At 36.6% G+C, this 21,585-nt stretch overlaps 4 protein-coding genes and 1 pseudogene across 6 annotated transcripts; 1 reads left to right on the forward strand and 4 right to left on the reverse strand.

Moving 5' to 3' along the window:
• Positions 1-790: 790 nt before the first annotated feature.
• On the forward strand, positions 791-2,489 carry LOC147289271 (uncharacterized protein At4g00950). Its single transcript, XM_086237805.1, has 2 exons — positions 791-1,539; positions 2,155-2,489. Exons 1-2 carry the CDS (start codon positions 967-969, stop codon positions 2,230-2,232), a joined length of 651 nt encoding a protein of 216 aa, XP_086093931.1. The 5' UTR covers positions 791-966; the 3' UTR covers positions 2,233-2,489.
• Positions 2,490-2,996: 507 nt separating this feature from the next.
• RKD4 (RWP-RK domain-containing protein) lies at positions 2,997-4,564 on the reverse strand. The gene is made up of 3 exons (XM_086234781.1): positions 4,432-4,564; positions 3,667-4,231; positions 2,997-3,164 (listed from the first exon to the last, which is right to left on the reverse strand). Exons 1-3 carry the CDS (start codon positions 4,521-4,523, stop codon positions 2,997-2,999), a joined length of 825 nt encoding a protein of 274 aa, XP_086090907.1. The 5' UTR covers positions 4,524-4,564.
• Positions 4,565-6,651: 2,087 nt separating this feature from the next.
• On the reverse strand, positions 6,652-11,086 carry LOC147289273 (cyclic nucleotide-gated ion channel 1-like). 2 transcript variants are annotated; one of them, XM_086237408.1, is made up of 8 exons: positions 10,945-11,086; positions 10,010-10,087; positions 9,165-9,744; positions 8,850-9,062; positions 8,286-8,563; positions 7,959-8,070; positions 7,515-7,751; positions 6,652-7,417 (listed from the first exon to the last, which is right to left on the reverse strand). In XM_086237408.1, the coding sequence occupies exons 2-8, from the start codon at positions 10,027-10,029 to the stop codon at positions 6,845-6,847; spliced, it is 2,013 nt and encodes a 670-aa protein (XP_086093534.1). In that variant the 5' UTR covers positions 10,030-10,087; positions 10,945-11,086; the 3' UTR covers positions 6,652-6,844. The 2 variants fall into 2 exon arrangements, with proteins under 2 accessions (XP_086093534.1, XP_086093535.1); XM_086237409.1 differs by lacking the exon at positions 10,945-11,086 and adding an exon at positions 10,330-10,494.
• A 943-nt stretch (positions 11,087-12,029) lies between these two features.
• Positions 12,030-15,741, reverse strand: LOC147289274 (cyclic nucleotide-gated ion channel 1-like; annotated as a pseudogene). The gene is made up of 6 exons (XR_015121270.1): positions 14,889-15,741; positions 14,325-14,525; positions 13,580-13,860; positions 13,296-13,407; positions 12,828-13,064; positions 12,030-12,168 (listed from the first exon to the last, which is right to left on the reverse strand). The product of XR_015121270.1 is annotated as a cyclic nucleotide-gated ion channel 1-like (transcript).
• A 1,319-nt stretch (positions 15,742-17,060) lies between these two features.
• On the reverse strand, positions 17,061-20,832 carry LOC147289275 (cyclic nucleotide-gated ion channel 1-like). Its single transcript, XM_086237213.1, has 7 exons — positions 20,540-20,832; positions 19,709-20,279; positions 19,412-19,624; positions 18,628-18,905; positions 18,301-18,412; positions 17,854-18,093; positions 17,061-17,753 (listed from the first exon to the last, which is right to left on the reverse strand). Exons 1-7 carry the CDS (start codon positions 20,581-20,583, stop codon positions 17,190-17,192), a joined length of 2,022 nt encoding a protein of 673 aa, XP_086093339.1. The 5' UTR covers positions 20,584-20,832; the 3' UTR covers positions 17,061-17,189.
• Positions 20,833-21,585: the final 753 nt, after the last annotated feature.

A 21,585-nucleotide genomic window follows, 5' to 3' on the forward strand; every position in this document is an offset into this window, starting at 1 on the left:
TGCACGAATATTTTTTAAAATACAAGGCATGCATATAACACTTTTTGTGTAACTTTTGACCCATTAAAGTTTGTAGCATCGATTTGAAATTTCATGTATTCATCTCTTCCAAGTTTCAATTTTCAAATGCCCTTAGCTTAACTGTTTTCGATGTCAGTAAAGAGACTAATATATATTAACTAGCTAGTCAATATATTTGAAGAGACTTCTCCAATAAACCTAGCTTGTTCTCCAACATTTCTTCAACTTCCTTTGCGTGTGTGACAAAGTGAAGATGCTTCCAAGTGAATTCAACACTTGAAGTTGAATTCAGGTCCTTAATCTAAACACAAATTAAGTTGTTAACGTTTTGGAACCAACTTAATTATTAATTTGCTACATGCCGGCTCTTAATTATAATTTTGTGCATAAAAACTTTGATGTTTACACTATACCATTTGGCATGATGTGGCTTTATTGGCAATTTGGCACCATGCTTCCAACCTAACCGTCCCATTTGATATATCTAACAGATTTGTATTGGCTTCTGCAATCTGCAGAGCACCAAAACCAGTCTTTCTCTGTAATGACTTTTCTCAGCGACTAATTGACAAATGACAGTTGCGGTCGTTATCCATACCCATCAAAAACACCAAGGTTTCCACTATGGGACCCTCACCTCATTGACCCAAAGGGCATTTTCGTCATTTCATACCCCACGTAAGAAAATATAGCAACTGCAAGCATTTTCTCGTGAAGAAGAAGCGCCAGGAGCGTTGCTGTGACCCCTCACAATTCACATTCACATTTACCACCAACTCCACTCTCTCTCTCTCTCTCTCTCTCTCTCTCTCTCTCTCTCTCTCTCTCTCTAAACTCAAAGACTCTCTATAAAAACTCACACACCCACTCACCTACTGGTTATGGAATGAACAGGGTCTCTCTGTTTTTCTATGAATGAGTTTTCTATGAGAGATTGATTGAGGAATGGGGTCTGAGGCAGTGAATGAAGCAAGCACCACACCAAAGCTCTCTTTGTTCTCACTTCCGAGCCAACCACCCGAGCCTGCAGGAATGGTAACTCCACCACTCCAAACCTCAGTCTCGGTTCCATTCCAGTGGGAAGAAGCACCAGGAAAGCCCAGGCACTCTACCAAAGATGATCAATCCAAGGCCAAGTGTGTGAGATCCTTGGAACTGCCTCCGAGGTTGCTGCTAACTGATCATCAGGCCAAAGTTACCAACATGCCCTCCCCAACCACTGTCTTGGATGGGCCTGACGTGGGCCGGGCTATGTCCTTTTCCTTTGCGTCGAGGAGCAGCCAAGATAATAACTGGGGCAAGAGGGTGGCCAAGGAGACTAGGGGTGGTGGTGGCTTTGGGTCTATGAGGTGGGGGAGTTTTAGGAAGAACAATAAGGAGGTTGTTGACCATGGTGGCTTTGACTTTTTGCCGGCGGTGAGTGGCGGCGGCGGTTGTGGTGACACAAAGGTGAAGATCACAAGGGTTAGGAGGAGAGCTAGCTTTTTGAGTGTTTCTCAGACAAAGTCTCATATGTGGGTAAGTCAAATAACAAGCTCTCAGTTTTGTTTTGTTTTTGTTTTTTTCTCCCACCTTAAATTTCAGATTGTTGCCATAAATTAATTAAAATTTGGAATGTTGTGATATGAATCCTTAAACTTTCATGTATATCTATGATGAACTTGAGTTGGAATATTGGATGATGGCTTTACTTTATTATGTTTAATTGTTAATTATCTTAAATATTTCTTTTCTTTTTTTTCTTCATACCGTTAGAAATTAACTCAAGTCAAGAGAAAGCTAGCATTATTTCAAAACAAAAAAAGAAAAGGAAAAAAATAGCAGAACACTGGCAAATATTAATGTTGCTCTGTGAAATTGTTTTTTTGTTTTTTTACTTAAGACTCTGAAATGAATGTCAAAAGTTCACACTGTGCGCGTTATCTTCCCATTTTTTGCTAAATCAATAAGCACGAATTTTGCTGCCAGAAATGATTGGATTTATCTGGATAAAGGAAGTGGAAGGAAAAAAGATAAACAAAATTAAGGATGTGATTATTTTTTAGTTACTTTTTTTATTGACTAGTTCTGATTACTCAAATAGTTAATTTTTTTTTTTTTTTTTTTTTTTTTTTTTTTTTTTTATAAATGCAGGCAAGCATTTATGAAGGGATAAAGCAGGTGGTCCCATGGAGGCGCAGGCAAGAAAAGATGAGAAAATTGGGATCATAATGTATTGCAACTGTTGGAACAACCAATCCATGGATGGGGTGCTCCAGTTCCTACTTCTTGTTTTTGTGTATATAAAGATAGTGTTAGACTGTTAGTCCAAAAATACATAAGCTTCATATTATGTGATGAAGACACCTGCCACCCATTCCAATATTCCATCCTATAGTATTCATGTCAGCGTATCCAATAACATTGCCATTATCTAATTCCTGGATATAGATATTATATATTTATAGATCTCATCAATTTTCATTTTACATTTTTGAAGTTTTTTATTTTTTTTTTATGGTTTTGTAAATTTGTTATGCAGAGGAGAGGTTCGGACAAGTATTTCAGGTCTAGCTCCTGGTAAAATATTTGGAATGATATACAAATGTCTGAAATAAACAAAGCAGTTCATCAGTCTTAAAAGGGCATATATGCAATAGCCAGTATGTCTGTTTGTGGTTTCCCTGTTATAAGAATGGAGTACTGCAAAAGAAGTATTTGCAGAGGACTGAAAAACACATTCCATGGAAATATAACAGATAAAAACAGAAACAAGTTCGAGAAACATCACCCTGACAAAGATGAATAATAAGCAAGAGAGAGACATCCTTGACTAATCCAAACAATTTGTTACTAGTACTATCTATCCTCCTTAACTTCCCCATCTATTCTGTGCATATGAAAAAGGCTAGGTGTGGTCTTTGCTAATTAACAACTAGATCAGACAAATTAAGATTTCTGTGTGATGACATGGATATATATTTGAATTATAAAAGTCATGCACGACCAGCAGTAATAGTCAAAGACCTCTTCTTCTTGTAATTGGCTTTGAAACAAGCCTGCCTCAGCTTTTTGGTTCTCTCTGTAAGCTCCATGTCTGGCAATTGCTGTAGAAGCCTTTTGTGCTCCTCCAATATCATTATCTCATTAGTCATACCCATCCCCTGCATTTCAATCAACAGTCAATCCTATACTACCCACTACTTCTGAAAAAATCAAACAAACAAAGAATGAAAACAAATCAACTAATTCATAAATATAGCTAGTTCATACTCTGATACCCAAATGCTGATCTAGTACAGTACTTTGCATTTCACACTATTGTATGAAACATACTAACATTAGGATAGTCATTCACGGTAGCCTGTATAATATTATCAATTTGGTCCATAAATTATTGCATCCTTGGTCACAAACAACAATATGGGCTTGATAATGAAACAAACCTACACTATAGCCCTCGTTATTCATAGGTTGAAGTTGATGAAATGGGTAGCATTAATTAATTTTAGACAAAAAGCAGTACTTAGCCTTCAAATCCGATCATGACTCATGAGCATAGAATAAATAACATATAACTGAGAATTCATATTAAGAGATTGTTGAAATGCAAACAATAATGTATGTCATTGTCATATATATAAGATCAACATGGACTCATCGTACCTTAACATTTTGAATGAGGGTCTTCAAGCTCTTAATTTTTCTGTGAGGCCACCTCATGATATTCAGTTCCCTGCACCTCTTCTTCAAAACAGTCAAACCCACCTTCAATTCCTTGGCTGCATGAGATATGGGGAGGTCAAAGTACTTCTGTATCTCATCCAATTCCAATGCAGCAGTTTTCTTGATCTTCTTATTCCCACTTGTTCTAGCACTCCTCCCACTTTCCTCTTCATGTTTGCCCCAATTATTAAGTCCCCACTCAATCATCCTTGAAACTTCATCAAAATCACTTGTGGCCATATTGTTAGAGTAATACTGCTCAAAAGAATTCACCATGGTGTTTAGAGGCTTTTCATCAACCACCATATAATCACAATGAGAAGATGATGCAAATGTAGCAGTATTGTCCAAGGTGTAGTCCCAGCTGCTCAAATCTTCAAAATCTTGGTAACCCATGTGAGGAAGTAGTTGGTTGTACTGATTGTATGGCAAAGGTTGTGAACTGAACTGATCATGATCAAAGAAATTGTCTTGTTGTGGAAGCTGTTCTAATAAAGTACTAGTACTGCAAAAATAACCCAAATACCCATATCATTATATACTACAACAGTCAAATGAAAGAGGAACGAACAGAGCATTCTTCAATTCTTGAACAAATGGGAGGTGGGGAACATGAATTACATAAGCAAATGTGATCAAAGAAACAAATGGACTAAAATGTGCACATAAAAAAAACAATATTGAAGCAGTACATTGTTTTCTTACTTGTGAAATGGGTCTTGATAGTAGTCTATCCAGTCAAAGTCATATTGTGGGTATTCAATCTTTGGAACGATAAGTTGGGTAGAATAGTCCATTTGAGAGAGAGGGGTATGCTGACCGTATGAGAGAGACGCCATTTGTGAGTGAGTGAGTGAGTTTGGAAACTTGGAACTTAGAGAGCAATAAACAGAAAAGGGAGAGAGGGTATAAATTGGGAAGGAGATGGGATATTAGAAGTTGGTGCACAGAGCACACGTCTAGAGGGGTTACAATTACGGTGGCACTTACTAAATGCCATATTTAATTGGTGAACAATTACCGATCACAAAAGGGAGCCGCACCATATATGCCTTAAACATGATGCTTTTAATCCATCAATAATTGACTTTTATGTTAATTTATAAGGTTTAATTTAATAGGCACAAATTCACATCCATACTAATGGTCTGATACATATACATACCATATTATAATATAAGATTGATGATCATGATACAAATTCACACCTCAAATTATAATGTTATATTGTTATGTGCTTAAGTTCTCATGGCCCACATGACACCACCACAGTGACGATTGAAGATGGTGGCTGCAGCACAAGTTAATACATATTCATATATCATTATGCTTTATTTTTAATTAATGAATATTTGATTTAGTAGATTGTTCTCAGTCTCCTCTTTATCTTTGAAAATTCATGAATAACAGTTAATTAATAATATAAAAAAACAATGTATTTTGAATTTCATGTCCAATATTTTAATTTGTTCTCGAATTAATCAATTACGTGGGTGCATCCATGCATATATGTTCAGGCATGGAGGGAATACATGCATGGGTAAGATATATAAACATGAATAATTAATGCATATGCCAAAGAAAGAAAATTTGATGAGAGGTGGTTACTCATGAACAATTAACGAGGTTGAGGGCATAAATTCACATTAAAAATGGTTAATTACGATACAGTCGTACTACCAGTATAAATCATTTCACACAGTACTACATATCCTCATCCATTCTCATCATTAATTTCATCGTAGTATTAATTATTTGGGGTTTTGGGATTAGGCAATACAGGATTATTAATTAATTAATTACCCGAGTGGTAGCCGTCACAAACTGACACCGGCCCATTCCCATTACAGACACGTGCTTTCTCCTGAAGACGGCTGAAACGGTAGAATTATGTAATGGCATTGGCTGTTTCACTTTGGAATATTAATTAATCAATTCCATATTTATATTAAATTCATTATTCATCTGGATTTTTTTGAGGACCTAACCCAAGTTGATTACTAATTAGTCAATGGTCACATTTCCCAAACTGGATTCTCAGCATGTAGCCAAAAAAAAAAACTGGATCATCAGCAATTTTACCCCATTGATTTAAGCGGAAACTAGGTGTGGTCCTTGTGGCGAACCATGGTCCCCATGCTGTGGATTACATATAGGTTTGGGCTTTTGTCCACTTAGATTCTGGTTCGGTTCATGAGGGATGGGCCTTTATAGCGTGGGTCACTTATTTGGCGTAGATAACTGATAAGGGGTTGAATCTGATGAATCCAAATTGGGAATCCACGCAAACAAAAAACAATATCATGTTTGCCGACTCAGACGCTTCCTCCTTTGCTGGAACAAAAATTGATGTTCCCATCCCTGTGCAACCCAAAAACAATACTTGATTTCCTAAGCTTTTAATCATAGTCCAATCTTTTTTTGATGAATCAAACTGGTAAATCTGCCAATTGTTTTGTTTAACATTATGAATTGCAAGTAAGAACTTCCCATCATACTCAATCAGCCGACCCGCATGTTTACCCGAGGTTTCTAGTCTTGAGGAAGCTGTGAAGTCCACCATGACCCAGTCTTGATCAAGTGCAACACATGATGATGAACTACTAATCAATCTCATGGTACCCAATTCCATTGAACAAATAAAAAACACAATAGAGTTTTATCCATATAGAAACAACCAATAGCGACATATACAAAGGAAGATGTAATGATGGTTGTGTGCTTGTCCAGTTGCTCAAAGTGGACTAACGCAATCGACCCTACCCCATATATGCATATATAGTCCATAGAGCAACGATAAAGATTCAGCACAGGATACAGAACCCTCTAGCCATGTCAGCAGCATGTTGGCCGATCCCCTGATCCTTCGATCACAGGCATTTAGGTTAATTAACCAATAATATAACCAGTAAAGCATTCACAATTTATGGGTTAAAGTAAACTTTTCTGGTGGGCCTAATGGAACCTTTCACAACATACGGATGCTTGTACCAAAAATAGCTGGCTAGATTGTTTTATTATGCCAAATAAGATCACAAAATTGGGAAAAGGGAGTCAATAGATTTGTTCATAATGACATACACATCCCCTACCACACTATACTGTTGGATACATATATTCATAATGGCTTGGCTTCTGAGACAGAGGCAGAAACGCTTGGTGAGTCTATGCCCTCCTTACCCAACCGTGGTGACTTTTGACGCTTTTCTCTTTTATAGCGGCGCCACGCTGCTTGCAAAACATAAGCTGCCTTTGGTTTCCATTGCTCCAAACCAAAGCTGTCAGAGTGGCTCAGCTCCTTGGTGTAAAGCCACCAGAATTTAGACACTACATTCTTCAACTCATTGGCCTTCACAGCAAAGACTTCAACATCTGTGTGTGCTTTGACTGTTTTCTTTGAGATGGGGAGGTTGGATAAGGTGGGACTAGGAGAGGTCTTCAGCACCCAATCCAAAAGTTCTTCTCCATAGAAGTCACCCTTTAAAAGAGAACCAGCAGGTTCAGCAAGTTCAGCACCCTCATCACCATCATTGGTGGTGTAAGTCAATACAGTCCCACGCGTGATAAACAGCATCTCATCAAGTGGATCTCCCTTCCGAAATATGAAGCTATGCTCTATGTAAAGCACTGGCTTCAGATGATCACAGATTGCATCCAACAGTCGTTTATCCATTTTTTGAAGCACTGGCACCTACATCATGTAAAGAGGAATATATTCTCATCACACATATCATGCATGTAACAACATAGTATGTTATATCACAAGTGAAAAAAATACAACAACTCACTTTACTGAGAGGACCTGAGCAAAGATGTTTCTTTGTATCCCTCCTGAGGTCCCTGGGGAGATTGTGAAGAAAATTCTCCACATCCACGCCTTTGGTTTCTTTCCATTTGTATTTCTGGTATTTCCAGATCCTTGTCTTAAGTTTGCGAGGAAGGGAATGGAAAGCCATCCACAACTCTATCTCTTGCCCCTTCAATCTCATTTCCTCCAATCTTGCAGTTTTTGACTGCAGATATGTCTATTCCAGTTTCACAACAAAGCACAGTTACTCATCATATCCTAATTCCTAATTAGGCATATATGTCACACAAGTATAATTTGAGCATCCAACAACAATGCATAATTGTTCATTTGAATTAGCAGGAGAAATGGGGAATGATGTATGCCACATAATATAACTAAATAAGAAACAGAGAGCTCTGAAATTAACTTATTTAGAACCAACCTGCATATTTCCAATAAGAAATGCAAATAGTACCAAGCCAGAAATTGAAATGATAACTGAAAAGTAGATTTCCCACACATAGGTACTTGTTTTGAGGCTTTGACCGAGGGAGCTGTAGAATATGAAATTGGAATAATATCAGAAGTTGATCTCAAAAGGGTAGGTAAACAAATGGGCAATAACAAAAATTCTACAAAAAGGATTTATAAATTTGGTTGATTTACCATCATCCCTAAAGTTTCAGTTATTAGGATGTGTGCTTAATTTGACAAAGGGTATTCAAACTTATAGCTCCATACAAGATCAAAGGATCTAGAGTGTGCAAACCTCAAATTTTTCAGTCCCCACCAAAAGCAGTAAGAAAACTTTGGTACAAAAGCTGCTGATTCGATGACACCAGATTCAAGGGCATCAAGGTATATTCCAAAATCATAAAGTGTGGAATTTGGTGTCTTGGCAGAGCAAGAATCAGTCAGAAATGTGCTAGCTCCAAATGTGTCATCACAATATAAAGAACAGTAAGCACCAGCATGATTTTTACAGGCTTCTAGCCAGCAAGCTGCTTTCCTTTCTATAGAAAACAGGTACCAAAAGGCTCCAACAACCTGCAGGGCCAGCAAACCACTCGATGGTAAATGCATGTCACCATCAGAAACACTCCAGTGTCAAACACCAAATGTGTTTTAAAAACTGATCTGCTTTGATGTCACCATTGTGACCAACTTAATTAAATAAATGCATAATACATGGATGTAGATCATGCTATATAATTTAAAATGAAGAATCTAATAAAACCTTGACAAAGCAACGATTACATCAGTAAATTTTTAACAGAAATGTACAAGCTTTTCAGATAAATAGTACGATTACAAAATGGCTGCGGAAACTTACATGACTGGCAAGCATATAAAGAAAGAGATTAAACGCAGCTTTACCCCAAGCAGTTTCAGCAAGGATTCCAGATGTCCTTGTAGCCTTTTGCAACAAGGAGCAGATTCGAAGAACCCTTAGCACATATTGAAAGATAACTATAAAGTTCAATGACTCTGTTGCAATAAAAACCCTTGAGTTCTTCAATTTTGGAATGACAGCAAAAACTACCACCTGGACACATCGGAGCAAGTTCATGAGTCCACAGCTCTAGTCAAACTATCAAAGACAGTACCAATCTTAATTTTGCATTGAAGTAAAAGCTTATGAACAAACCTGTGGAAGTGGAAGAATTACAAGTATGTCGACTATGAAGTAGAACAACAAATATTTCCATGCTATGGCCTGAGTCTCTGCAACTAATTCATCTTGTCCAGATTCATCTAGTCCAGATTCTTGAGAAGAAAGAGTAGCAATACTAGCACGGAAATGGAAAATGATATGGAAAACGTAAAAGAAATCAATGATGAATCGCAAGACAATAGCTATGGTCCTCAATGTTCTGTCCAATACAAGGCACTTCTTCTCATCATTAACAACAAGGAGATAACAGAATAAAGGATCCAGAGAGAGCGCGATAACACACAAAACTAGAAGTATCTTATTCCACCTTTGAAGGACTAGCTCCTTGTGGTCAAGAATTTTAGTCTTGGAACCCAATCCCACAGCCAAAACTCCAGAATAAGTTTTCACTGTTTTTTTAAAACTCACAATCCCTTCAAAACCAGGTTTCAAAACTCTATGAAACTTATCTGTAACCGAGTACACTGCCGTTAAACTTTTCTTTGAATGTATACCATTAACTTTGGGAAATTTTTCTTCAGTATTTTCTTCTAAATCATCACAACCCTGTCTCCTGAATAAACATAATATAAGAAGCAGAAATTAGCTAAATTACAACAGATCTATTGTGTTCCTAACACTTCAAACAGCAAGCATGCATACAAGGGACTAGGCTCAAAACAGTTCTTGCTCAAGCTTATGGAACTTCATAAACGATAATGAGAATGATCAATCTTTCATATCTTGACATATATAGTGTATCTACTCAATAACAGGCATGATACAAGTACAACCCAAAAGGGGAAGGAAAAAAAAAAGTGAGGAAAATATTCACTTACTGTGAAATTTGAGCCTCCATTGTCACAAATCCTAATGTAGCAGTTTTTGGCAGGGATAACGAAGGAAGAAGACAGGTTCTGAGACAGAAGCAAAAAGCTCTCAAGTGTATTTCTTAAAAACCAAAAGAGTACCTTGGCACACAGTAATGCTGGAAGTAAAAACTGAAGCAGGAGTGGCGACTCTAAAAAGTGTATGGTAGTTGGGTTATCATTTATCAACAAGTCCACGGGGCTATCCTTCGAGTCTTTGCATTAATAATTTTTTACTCCTCCAATTCACACTCACACCTTGATAAATTAAATGAAAGAAATTTCAAAACCTGCTCGAGAATCGAGAGTCTATTTCCTCACAGGCCACAGGTCAACCAATGATGACTTGGGGTTTGTGCTTTATTTTGCTCAAGCTTATGCTTCTGTTCAACAATTGGGTTCTCTTCCCTTTCTCGTAATTAATTTATGGATAAATTAAACGCAGGTCCATTGAGTTTAGGTACCAAATTATAATGTTTTTTCATTTCAACTACAAAAATATTTATGTCATTTCACTTTAGGTACTAAATTTCAGTTTAGGTACAAACTTTAAAAAACTTCCTTTTCACCATTAATGGTGGGAAGACCAACTACCATACTTCTTTGGTGTAGTAGCTGCAAGCTTCTTTGATTCAAATGGCCATATCGTTGATGCCATAACAAAGATCCTTCAATCTTTTCTGTTTTAAAAACATAGTTTTCTTTGGATGTCATGATCAGCGGAAAAACTTTGTTTGCTGTCATGTTAATCTTAGCCACAAGAGAGTTATTCTTCTTTTCACATATAATACAGCAATTAGCTTCAAATTTCACCAAAAAACCTCTTTGTAATAGTTGTCCCACACTTAATAAATTTTGAGCCAAATTAGGAACATAGAGCACATCATGTATAAGTTTTGATGTACCTCCATTTGTTTCCACAGAGATGATACCCTTTCCTTCCACGTTATGTAGTTTTCCATCTCCAAGCTTAACTTGTGAATTCACTTGTTCCTCTAACTTGACGAAACATTGTTTATTTCCTGTCATATGGTTGCTGCACCCGCTATCCACATACCATATATCTTGTGACTCTTGATGAGAACTGAGACATGTATAAAATAATTGCTCTTGAGAATCATACTTTTCAGTGAAATTTGCTTCATTATTTTTCTGATATCTGCAATCTCTTTGTGAATGGTTAGGTATTTTGCATCGGGTACACTTATATCGACAGTCTGCACTTTTGTGCCCATACTTTTTGCAAACAAAGCATTGAAAATCTGATTTTCCAGTTTGATGATTTGAATTGCTGCTTCCTTGTTGATTATTGTGGCTGCTACTTCCTTTATTGAAGTTTCTATGACCATAATTCTTGTTTCTTCCATTTTGATATTTTTGAAAGTCTCCTCCTTTTTGTCTGCCTTCTTTCTCCTTCGAATTCAATTTGGATTGAAAAGCTTGCTCCAAGGATTGATCTGTAGACCTGTTGATCCTCTTTTCATGTGCTTCCAATGAACCTACAAGTTCATGTAGCGAAAATACAGATAGATCCTTTGACTCTTCTATTGCTGCAACGACATGATCATATTTTGGTGGTAGGCTTCTTAAGATTTTCTCAACAATTTTCTTGTCTGGAATTATATCACCATAACTTCTGATTTGGTTTATAATTCCAGAAACTCTTGTGAAGAATGCTTGAATGGATTCATTGTCCTTCATAAGTAAGTTATCAAACTCCCGCCACAAAGATTGGAGTTTGATGGTAATCACTTTTTCTGAACCTTGGAACTCAATTTTGAGTATATCCCAAGCGTCCTTTGATCTTGCAGCAGATAATAATCTCGGAAAAAGATTTTTGCTCACTCCTTGTTGAATTAGGAACAAAGCCTTGGCATCTTTTTTCTAATTTTCCTTGTAAGCTTGCTGCTTTTCTGGTGTCTCTTTTTCTTTTGATGAAGTTTCCGGTTCCACACAGCCATCTTGTATAATATCCCAAAGATCTTGGGAGATGAACAGAGTCTTCATTTGTAGACTCCAATATTGGTAGTTCTCTCCGTCAAAGATGGGTATTAAATTATGGATATTGCCAATGCTTGAGGAATTTGAACTTGTTGCCATTGTTAATACAGTGGCAGGATCGATCAGCTCTGATACCAAATTTGTTGGGGGAAAGGTTATACAACTATAATATATTGTAGGAAGTTATGAAAAACAGAGAGAATATATATAGTTAATTGATAAATTTCATATATCCAATATGCCATATTGTTGGCTTATTTATAGTTACAAATACACTTTCTTCATGAGAGGACACAACTATTGAATTAAACCAAAAGATGTATCTAAATACTAAAAGACACAACTAATACCCTTTAGGAAAAATCACGACTGCCTGTAGAAAAAACTAAACTACAGAAAATACATTATTAATTTTAACAAGAATGGCACCTTAAAATTATTAAGTTCAATACCCAAGGAAATAGTTAAAATGCATTCAATATATTTACTCATGTAACATGATAACATACGGAAATGAAGGATTATAGACCAAAGTATTCTCTCATCAAGACAATCTAGCATGTTATATTGATAGACTATGAATATGAACGAATAGATTGGTATTTTTCTAAATGTGTGATCCAAATTTACAGTTTGTTCCAACTGTCTAGCAAGAGAACAATACCTGAATTATACATACATATTTATATATCAAAAGATAGACAATGTCGGTATGATCAATTTCCCCACTAGAGCAACATCATATATAAAATTCGAAAATGAAAAATATAGGGACAACGGAACTCACTCTACGTAGTGCACTCAAGCAAAGACATCGCTTTGTATCACTCCTGAGGTCCCTGGGAAGACTGAGAAGAAAACTCTCCATGTTAACTCCTATGTTTTCTTGCCACAGGTCTTTTTGGTATTCCCTAATACGCTTCTTGAGATTCTGAGGCAGTGTATAGAAGGTCATCCAATATTCTCTTTCTCGTTCCTTCAATCTTATTTCAGCCAATCTTGCAGTTCTCAACTGCAAATATGTCTGTTCCACAACAAAGCACAGTGGTTCATCCATCATATCCTCGACAACTTAATTTTATATATCTTTTATATATGTGTCACACAAGTAAAATTTGAATATATCCATCAAACAAATAATTAATTGCTCAACAGATGATTAAATTAGAGAATTAGCAGGGGAATGATGTATTCCCCATATAACTAAATGACTGATATCTGAGAGATCTGAAATACAAACTTATTTAGCACCAACCTGCATGTTTCCAATTAGAGATGAAAATAGTACCAATCCAGATATTGAAACAAAAACAGCGTAGTAGATTTCCCACACATAGGTACTTGTTCTGAGGCCTTGACCAAGGGAGCTGCAGAATATAAAACTGAATTATATAAGAAGCTATTGGCAGACAATATACCTTAATATGTTTGCAGTTCAACAAAAGTGCAAGCACAAAAGTAAGATGATTTGGGTTATATAAAAAAAAAGTATTTACACTTAAAACTTTAAATGCAGGATCGAAGGATCGGTGTGCAAACCTCAAGTTTTGCAGTCCCCACCAAAAGCAGTAGGAAATCTTTTGTACAAAATCATCAGAATCCACAACACCAGATTCAATGGCATTGAAGTATATTCCAAAATCAAAAACTGAGGAATTTGGAGAACTCCTTGTAGAACAAGAGTCATTTAGAAATGTTATAGCTCCGAAGTTGTCATCACAATATAAAGAACAGTAAGTAACAGCATGATTTTTACAGGCTTCTCGCCAGCAAGTTGCTTTCCTTTGTACAGAAAACAAGTACCAAAAGGCTCCAACAACCTACAGGGTCAGCAAACAACACCTGACGATCAGGTCTGAAACATAATCCGTTGCACTAACACTGAATAAATAACAACAATGGGAATTAAAAGGAACTGATAGTGCATAAGGCCCCTGTAAATTAATCTTTCTCTCATATTGAGCTTCTGAAGTTTCTTATGTTTTGAAAGCAACATTTGCATCACTTTTAAAGTGTTAAAGTGTATATCCACCAAAGGCAATTTCATGACCATCAGAAACTCTCCAGCGTCAAACACCAAATACGTGTCAAAAACATTGATCTGCTTTGGTGAACAACTGAAACTGCATATAAACGTGGATGCAGATACTTGCAAGTGCATAATTGAAATGAGAAATCCAATAAAACCTTGGCAAAGCGACAATTACTAGAGCCAAATATTTAACAAAAGTGGAAAGGCTATTCAGATAAAGTAGACTGGATAAAAATTGGTTAGGGAACTTACATGACTGGCAAGCATATAAAGAAAGAGATTTGCCCATGCAGTTTCAGCAAGAATGCCAGAGATATTTGTAACTTTATTTAACAAGGAGCAGATTCGAAGAACTCTTAGCACATATTGAAAGATAACTATAAAGTTCAATGACTTTGTTGCACTGAAAAACCTTGAGTCGTTTAATTTTGGAACGATAGCAAAAATTACCACCTGACAGATTGGAACAAGATTATGAGTCCACAGCTGTAGTCAAACTATGAAAGACAATATCAATTGATAGTACATGTACATATATCTATACCAAAGACAACAGAAATGAAGGTCCAAGATCAGCACAGAATAATTGTTTTGTACACTATAATAGAAGAATCTCTATGTGGTAAACCAAGTGAAAAATGCATCAGCATGAGGAGATCCAACATACCATCATGTAAAGATTAAGTTTTTTCAGTATGAGAATGAAAATCCTGAAAGAGGTGTAAACACGCTCACAGCTCACTGCAAGTCAAGCTTATAAACAACATACAAATATTATAGCTCAAGTAATTTATTAATTTAAGTGACTTTCCTTACCTGTGGTAGTGGAAGAACTACAAGCATGTGTCGACTGGGAAGTAGACCAAAAGATATTTCCATGCTTTTGCCCGAAACTCTTTAACTAATTCAGTTTGTCCAGATGGTTGAGAAGAAAGATTAGCAATACTAGCACGGAATTGAAAAATGATATGAAATATATAGAACAAATCAATCATGGAACGCAAAACAATGGCTACGGTCCCCAATGTTGTGTCCAATCTAAGACACTTTCTCTCGTCATTAAAAACAAGGATATAACAGAGCAATGGATCCATTGATAGCGCAATTACACATAAAACCAGAAACATATGATCCCACCTCCGAAGCTCCTGTGGGCCAAGAGCTTTCCTCTTGGAACCCAAAACTCCATAATAAGAGTTCAATGCTTCTCCAATACCCCTAATATAATCCATTCCAAACCAAATAACAGTTCCTGAGAAATTCTATGATAATGTATCTTAAATATAAGCCTGTAGCCAGAGTACGTTGCTGTTAAAATTTTTGAGCTAGAAAACGAGGGTATAATTGAGGTAGCAAAGTAGGATCACTCTAAATTATTCAAGTTAACTACAAATACATGATTGAATATGTAAACGGAGGCGCTGAAACCAAGAACTTTCCTCTTGTAACCCAAAATTCCATAATAAGAGTTCAATGCTTCTCCAAAACTCATAATAATCACTTCAAAACTCTAACCAGAGGTACCTGCCTAGGCAGAAAATTTGCTTATTCTTTGTCAGAGAAAACTTAAGGTTCTAAAAAGACTAGGCCCATTACAGTGACAACGGAAATAAGTGGATAATGATCAATCTTTCATACGGTCCATGCTCCATATCCAGTAGTTGTGTTGCGTCGACAAACATGTGTACCAGGGCGACTCTTATCTTTCTCAAAGTCATTTAAAAAAAAAAAATTCAACTCTTAAGTCTCTTATATTTACGCAATTAAAGCCTCCCGAGGGTAGATAATCGTAAATTGGGTCTTGGATATTGGAGGCCTGATTAACATCCTTGACCCCACCCCATGTCTACAATGTTGTCGTTTGTGCCCCTTACTCCCTTAGCCACAGCATCAGTCAACAAAACAAAAGAAAATTGTAAACACCCTCTTTTTTAAATTGGTAAGTCAATCAATCACACAAAACAGGCTCTGTTGCCTACCGAAGTGTTGATACGAAGATAGACAATGTGTTGATACGAGATTTCAAAACTTGCTGCAACACATTATTTTATGTTGACACACTGTTTATTTCATGTAAGCAGGAATTCACAACTTTTGAAAAATGCGAATGTAGTTACCTGAAAATCTATATATATATAGCATATTAGCAGCAAAACGTGAGGCATAACATAAATGATGGCACGGTGTAAACGACTTGTGCTTTATTTCTCGTCAAAAACTTATTGACCCAGTAAAAAAAACCTTTGAACTTGTTAGACGCCCCAAGTCTTCACTTGTCCATATATCCATCGCGGTTGCTCTTGAGCCATGGATTGGGATATTGGAACCCATGGGCTGATGGGCTTTCTATAAGAAGTAGTTTTTTGTTTGACCAGTAAAGCATTCACAATTTATGGGTTAAAGTAAACTTTTCTGGTGGGCCTAATTGAACCTTTCACAATATATGGATGCTTGTACCAAAAAAGTGTGTGGGTATTGTAACGGCAAAGTGCAATGCGGGTTGATCCATCATACATTGCGTCAAAAATAGCTTAGATTGTTTTACCGCCAGTGCTATTTCGACCACCCTAAATTGCTAAATTGCTAAGTTGACCACCTTATTTTAAAATTTCAACTTTACCCTTAAAACAAAAAATTTTAATTTTATTCGTTTGATCATTCGACAGTTATCTACCGAAATATTTATGGTTATTCGACAGTTATCTGCTGAACATTGGTGGATTGTTCGGTGGATAACTACCGAATGGAAATGAAAAAAGCATTCGACAGTTAGCTGTCGAAATATTTGTATTTATTCGACACTTATCTGCCGAACATTGGTAGATATTTCGGTAGATGACCACCGAATGGATCTGAGTGATTTTATCATGTTTTTGCAATAAAGGGTAAAATATAAAAAAAGTTGAAAAAAATATGTTAGGGTGGTCAACTCAGCAATTAAGAGTGGTCTGCATAGCCTCACTCTTGTTTTATTATGCCAAAATAAGATCACAAAACTGGGAATCAATATATATCAGCTGAAAAAGGGAATCGCTATATTTGTTCATAAGGACATACACATCCCCTACCACACTATATGTTTAATGTTTTATTCTTGGATACATATATTCATAATGGCTAGGCTTCTGAGACAGCATTGTTAGTGGCAGAAACGCTTGGTGAGTCTATGCCCTCCTTACCCAACTGTGCAGACTTTCGAAGCTTTTCTCTTTTATAGCGGCGCCACGCTGCTTGCAAAACACAAGCTGCCCTTGGTTTCCATTTCTCCAAAGCAAAGCTGTTTGAGTGGCTCAGGTCCTTGGTGAAAAGCCACCAGAATTTAATCACTACATTCTTCAACGCATTGGCCTTCAAAGCAAACACTTCAACTTTTGTGACTGCTTTGACTGTTTTGGTTGAGAAGGGGAGGTTGGATAAGGAGGGACTAGGAGAGGTCTTCAGCACCCAATCCAGAAGTTCTTCTCCATAGAAGTCACCATTTGTAAGAGAATCAGCAGGTTCAGCACCCTCAGCACTACCATTGTTGGTGTAAGTCATTACAATCCCACGCGTGATAAGCAGCATCTCATCAAGTGGATCTCCCTCCTGAAATATGAAGCTATGCTCTATGTAAAGCACTGGCTTCAGATGATCACAGATTGCATCCAACAGTCGTTCATCCATATTTTGAAGCATTGGCACCTACATCATGTAAAGAGGAACATATAATCATATTCTCGTAACACATATGTTAATGTAACATAGTATGTTATATCACAAGTGAAAAAATACAACAACTCACTTTACTGAGAGGACCTGAGCAAAGATGTTTCTTTGTATCCCTCCTGAGGTCCCTGGGGAGATTGTGAAGAAATTTCTCCACATCAACGCCTTTGGTTTGTTTCCATTTGTATTTCTGGTATTTCCAGATCCTTCTCTTAAGTTTGCGAGGAAGGGAATGTTGGAAAGCCATCCACAACTCTATCTCTTTTTCCTTCAATCTCATTTCCTCCAATCTCGCAGTTTTCGACTGCAGATATGTCTATTCCAGTTTCACAACAAAACACAGTTACTCATCATATCCTAATTCCTAATTAAGCATACATGTAACAGAAGTATAATTTGAGCATCCAACAACAATGCATAATTGCTCATTAGAATTAGCAGGGGAAATGGGGAATGATGTTTGCCACATAACATAACTAAATAAGAAACAGAGAGCTCTGAAATAAACTTATTTGGAACCAACCTGCATATTTCCAATAAGAAATGCAAATAGTACCAAGCCAGAAATTGAAATGGTAACTGAAAAGTAGATTTCCCACACATAGGTACTTGTTTTGAGGCTTTGACCGAGGGAGCTGTAGAATATGAAATTGGAAAAATATCAGAAGTAAATCTCAAAAGGGTAGGTAAACAAATGCGCAATAACAAAAATTCTACCAAAAGGATTTATTAATTTGGTTGATTTACCATCATCCCTAAAGTTTCAGTTATTAGGATTTGTGATTAATTTGACAAAGGGTATTCAAACTTTTAGCTCAATACAAGATCAAAGGATCTAGAGTGGGCAAACCTCAAATTTTTCAGTCCCCACCAAAAGCAGTAAGAAATCTTTGGTACAAGAGCTGCTGATTCGATGACACCAGATTCAAGGGCTTCCAAGTATATTCCAAACTTATAAAGTGTGGATTTTGGTGTCTTGGCAGAGCAAGAATCAGTCAGAAATGTTCTATCTCCAAATGTGTCATCACAATTTAAAGACGAGTGAGCACCAGCATGATTTTTACAGGCTTCTAGCCAGCAAGCTGCTTTCCTTTCTATAGAAAAGAGGTACCAAAGGGCTCCAAAAACCTGCAGGGCCAGCAAACCACTCGATGGAAAGTGCATGTCACCATCAGAAACACTCCAGTGTCGAATACCAAATGTGTTTAAAAACTTATCTACTTTGATGTCACCATTGTGACCAACTTAATTAAATGAATATAAACATGGATGTAGATCATGCAATTTAAAATGAGAAATTTGGAAAACTAACTCATTTTGATTGCCATTAAAGACTTTTAACCTCTTTTTTTTTATTTTTAGAAATTTGACCCTCGAGTAGTGCTCAAGCTCTCATCGAGAAATGCTCAAACCCCCCTCGAGTACTACTCGAGGGTCAAATTTCTAAAAATTAAAAAAAGAGGTTAAAAGTCTTTATTTGATTTTAATTTAGATTAATTTTTCAAATTTCTCATTTAAAATGAGAAATCTGAAAAAACCTTGACAGAGCAACGATTACATCTGTAAATTTTAACAGAAATGTACAAGCTTTTCAGATAAATAGAACGATTACAAAATGGCTTTGGAAAACTTACATGACTGGCAAGCATATAAAGAAAGAGATTAAACACAGCTTTACCCCAAGCAGTTTCAGCAAGGACGCCAGAAGTCCTTGTAGCCTTTTTTAATAAGGAGCAGATTCGAAGAACCCTTAGCACGTATTGAAAGATAACTATAAAGTTCAATGACTGTATTGCTTTTAAAACCCTTGAGATCTTCAATTTTGAAATGACAGCAAAAACTACCACCTGGACACGTCCACAGCTCTAGTCAAACTATCAAAGACAGTAACAATTTTAATTTTGCATTGAAGTAAAAGCTTATGAACATACCTGTGGAAGTGGAAGAATTACAAGTATGTCGACTATGAAGTAGAACAACAAATATTTCCATGCTATGGCCCGAGCCTCTGCAACTGATTCATCTTGTCCAGATTCTTGAGAAGAAAGAATAGCAATACTAGCACGGAAATGGAAAATGATATGGAAAACGTAAAAGAAATCAATGACGAATCGCAAGACAATAGCTATGGTCCCCAATGTTGTGTCCAATACAAGGCACTTCTTCTCATCATTAACAACAAGGAGATAACAGAATAAAGGATCCAGAGAGAGCGCGATAACACACAAAACTAGAAGTATCTTATTCCACCTTTGAAGGACTAGCTTCTGGCGCTTAAGAATTTTAGTCTTGGAACCCAATCCCATAGCCAAAACTCCAGAATAAGTTTTCAATGCTTTGTTGAAACTCACAATCCCTTCAAAGCCAGGTTTCAAAATATCACCATAAAAAAAGCCAGTTTTCACCGAGTCCACTGCTGTTAAACTTTTCCCTGAATGTTTGCCATTAGCTTCGGGAAATTTTTCTTCAGCATTTTCTTCTAAATCATCAAAACCCTGTATCCTGAATAAAACATAATATAAGAAGCAGAAATTAGCTTAATTACAAAAGATCTATTGTGTTCCTAACACTTCAAACAGAAAGCATGCATACAAGGGACTAGGCCCAAAACAGTTCTTGCTCAAGCTTATGGAACTCATAAACGATAATGATCATGATCAATCTTTCATATCTTGACATAGTGATTCTACTCAATAACAGGCATGATACAAGTACAACCCAAAAGAGGAAGGAAAACAAAAGTGAGAAAAATATTCACGTACTGTGGAATTGGAGCCTCCATTGTCACAAAAGAGTTCCTTGACATACAATTATGCTGGAAGTCTGGAAGTAAAAACTGAAGCAGCAGTGGCGACTCTAAAACGTGTATCGTAGTTGGGAAAGTCCACGTGGCTATCCTTGGAGTCTTAATTTGCAGTAATAATTTTTACTCCTCTAGTCAACTGAAACCAAAGAAGACGACTTCTGGGTTTATTTGAAACTGCGGATACCCTGAACCCTGTGAATGTTTAGGAATATGATTGCTTCCTGTGCTGGAAATTTGGTTACAACAACTCTGTTTCATAATATGTCAGGAAAGCATGAGGTTCCAAAAAGACTAGGCCCAAAACAGTGACCACAGAAATAAGTGGACAATGAACAACCTTTCATATTTCCTTTTACATAGTCAATAATATTCAATCTAATCCATGAAAAACATGAACTGACTACTCTAGTGGAAGGCAGAAAATTATTAAAAAGTAACAAATGGAAAGGGTCCATATCCAGTAGTTCTGTAGTTGGGTCACTTTTCTCAAGTCCTTTATTATACTTTTTTAATGATTTTAAGAAATAAAATGTCTTTTGATTCATTGTTTTTTCGTTACAGTAATCATCAAAAATTGTATTAATCTGCCTTTTACTAAAGCCTCCTGGAGTTGATATGAAAAAACTTTCAGAGTTTGTTGATTTTGGATCGCAATTAAAGGCTCCGAGGGAAGATAATAGTGTAGGGCTCACGTCTACAATGTTGTCGACTTGTCGTATGTGCCCTTTTAGCCACTGCATCAGTTCTCAAAGCGCTCCAAAAATAGAAAAAATGGAAAGCACACCCTTTTCTCACAGTTGGTAAAATCAGACATTGCCATATACAGCATACTTTACAGAACTGGTACACTCAGCAAACTGACAGTGTGGCTCTCTACCATTATACATGCAGCTATAAACTTTCTTCCTTTTTTCAGTTATATGGTTTCATGTTTACACAACAAAACCAAACATAAAATCAAAACCTCTTATCTACATATTATCTATTGTTCTTCAGCAGTAA

This window comes from Dryas octopetala, chromosome 3, assembly GCF_963921425.1.
Source record: "Dryas octopetala chromosome 3, drDryOcto1.1, whole genome shotgun sequence".
Lineage (NCBI taxonomy): Eukaryota > Viridiplantae > Streptophyta > Magnoliopsida > Rosales > Rosaceae > Dryas > Dryas octopetala.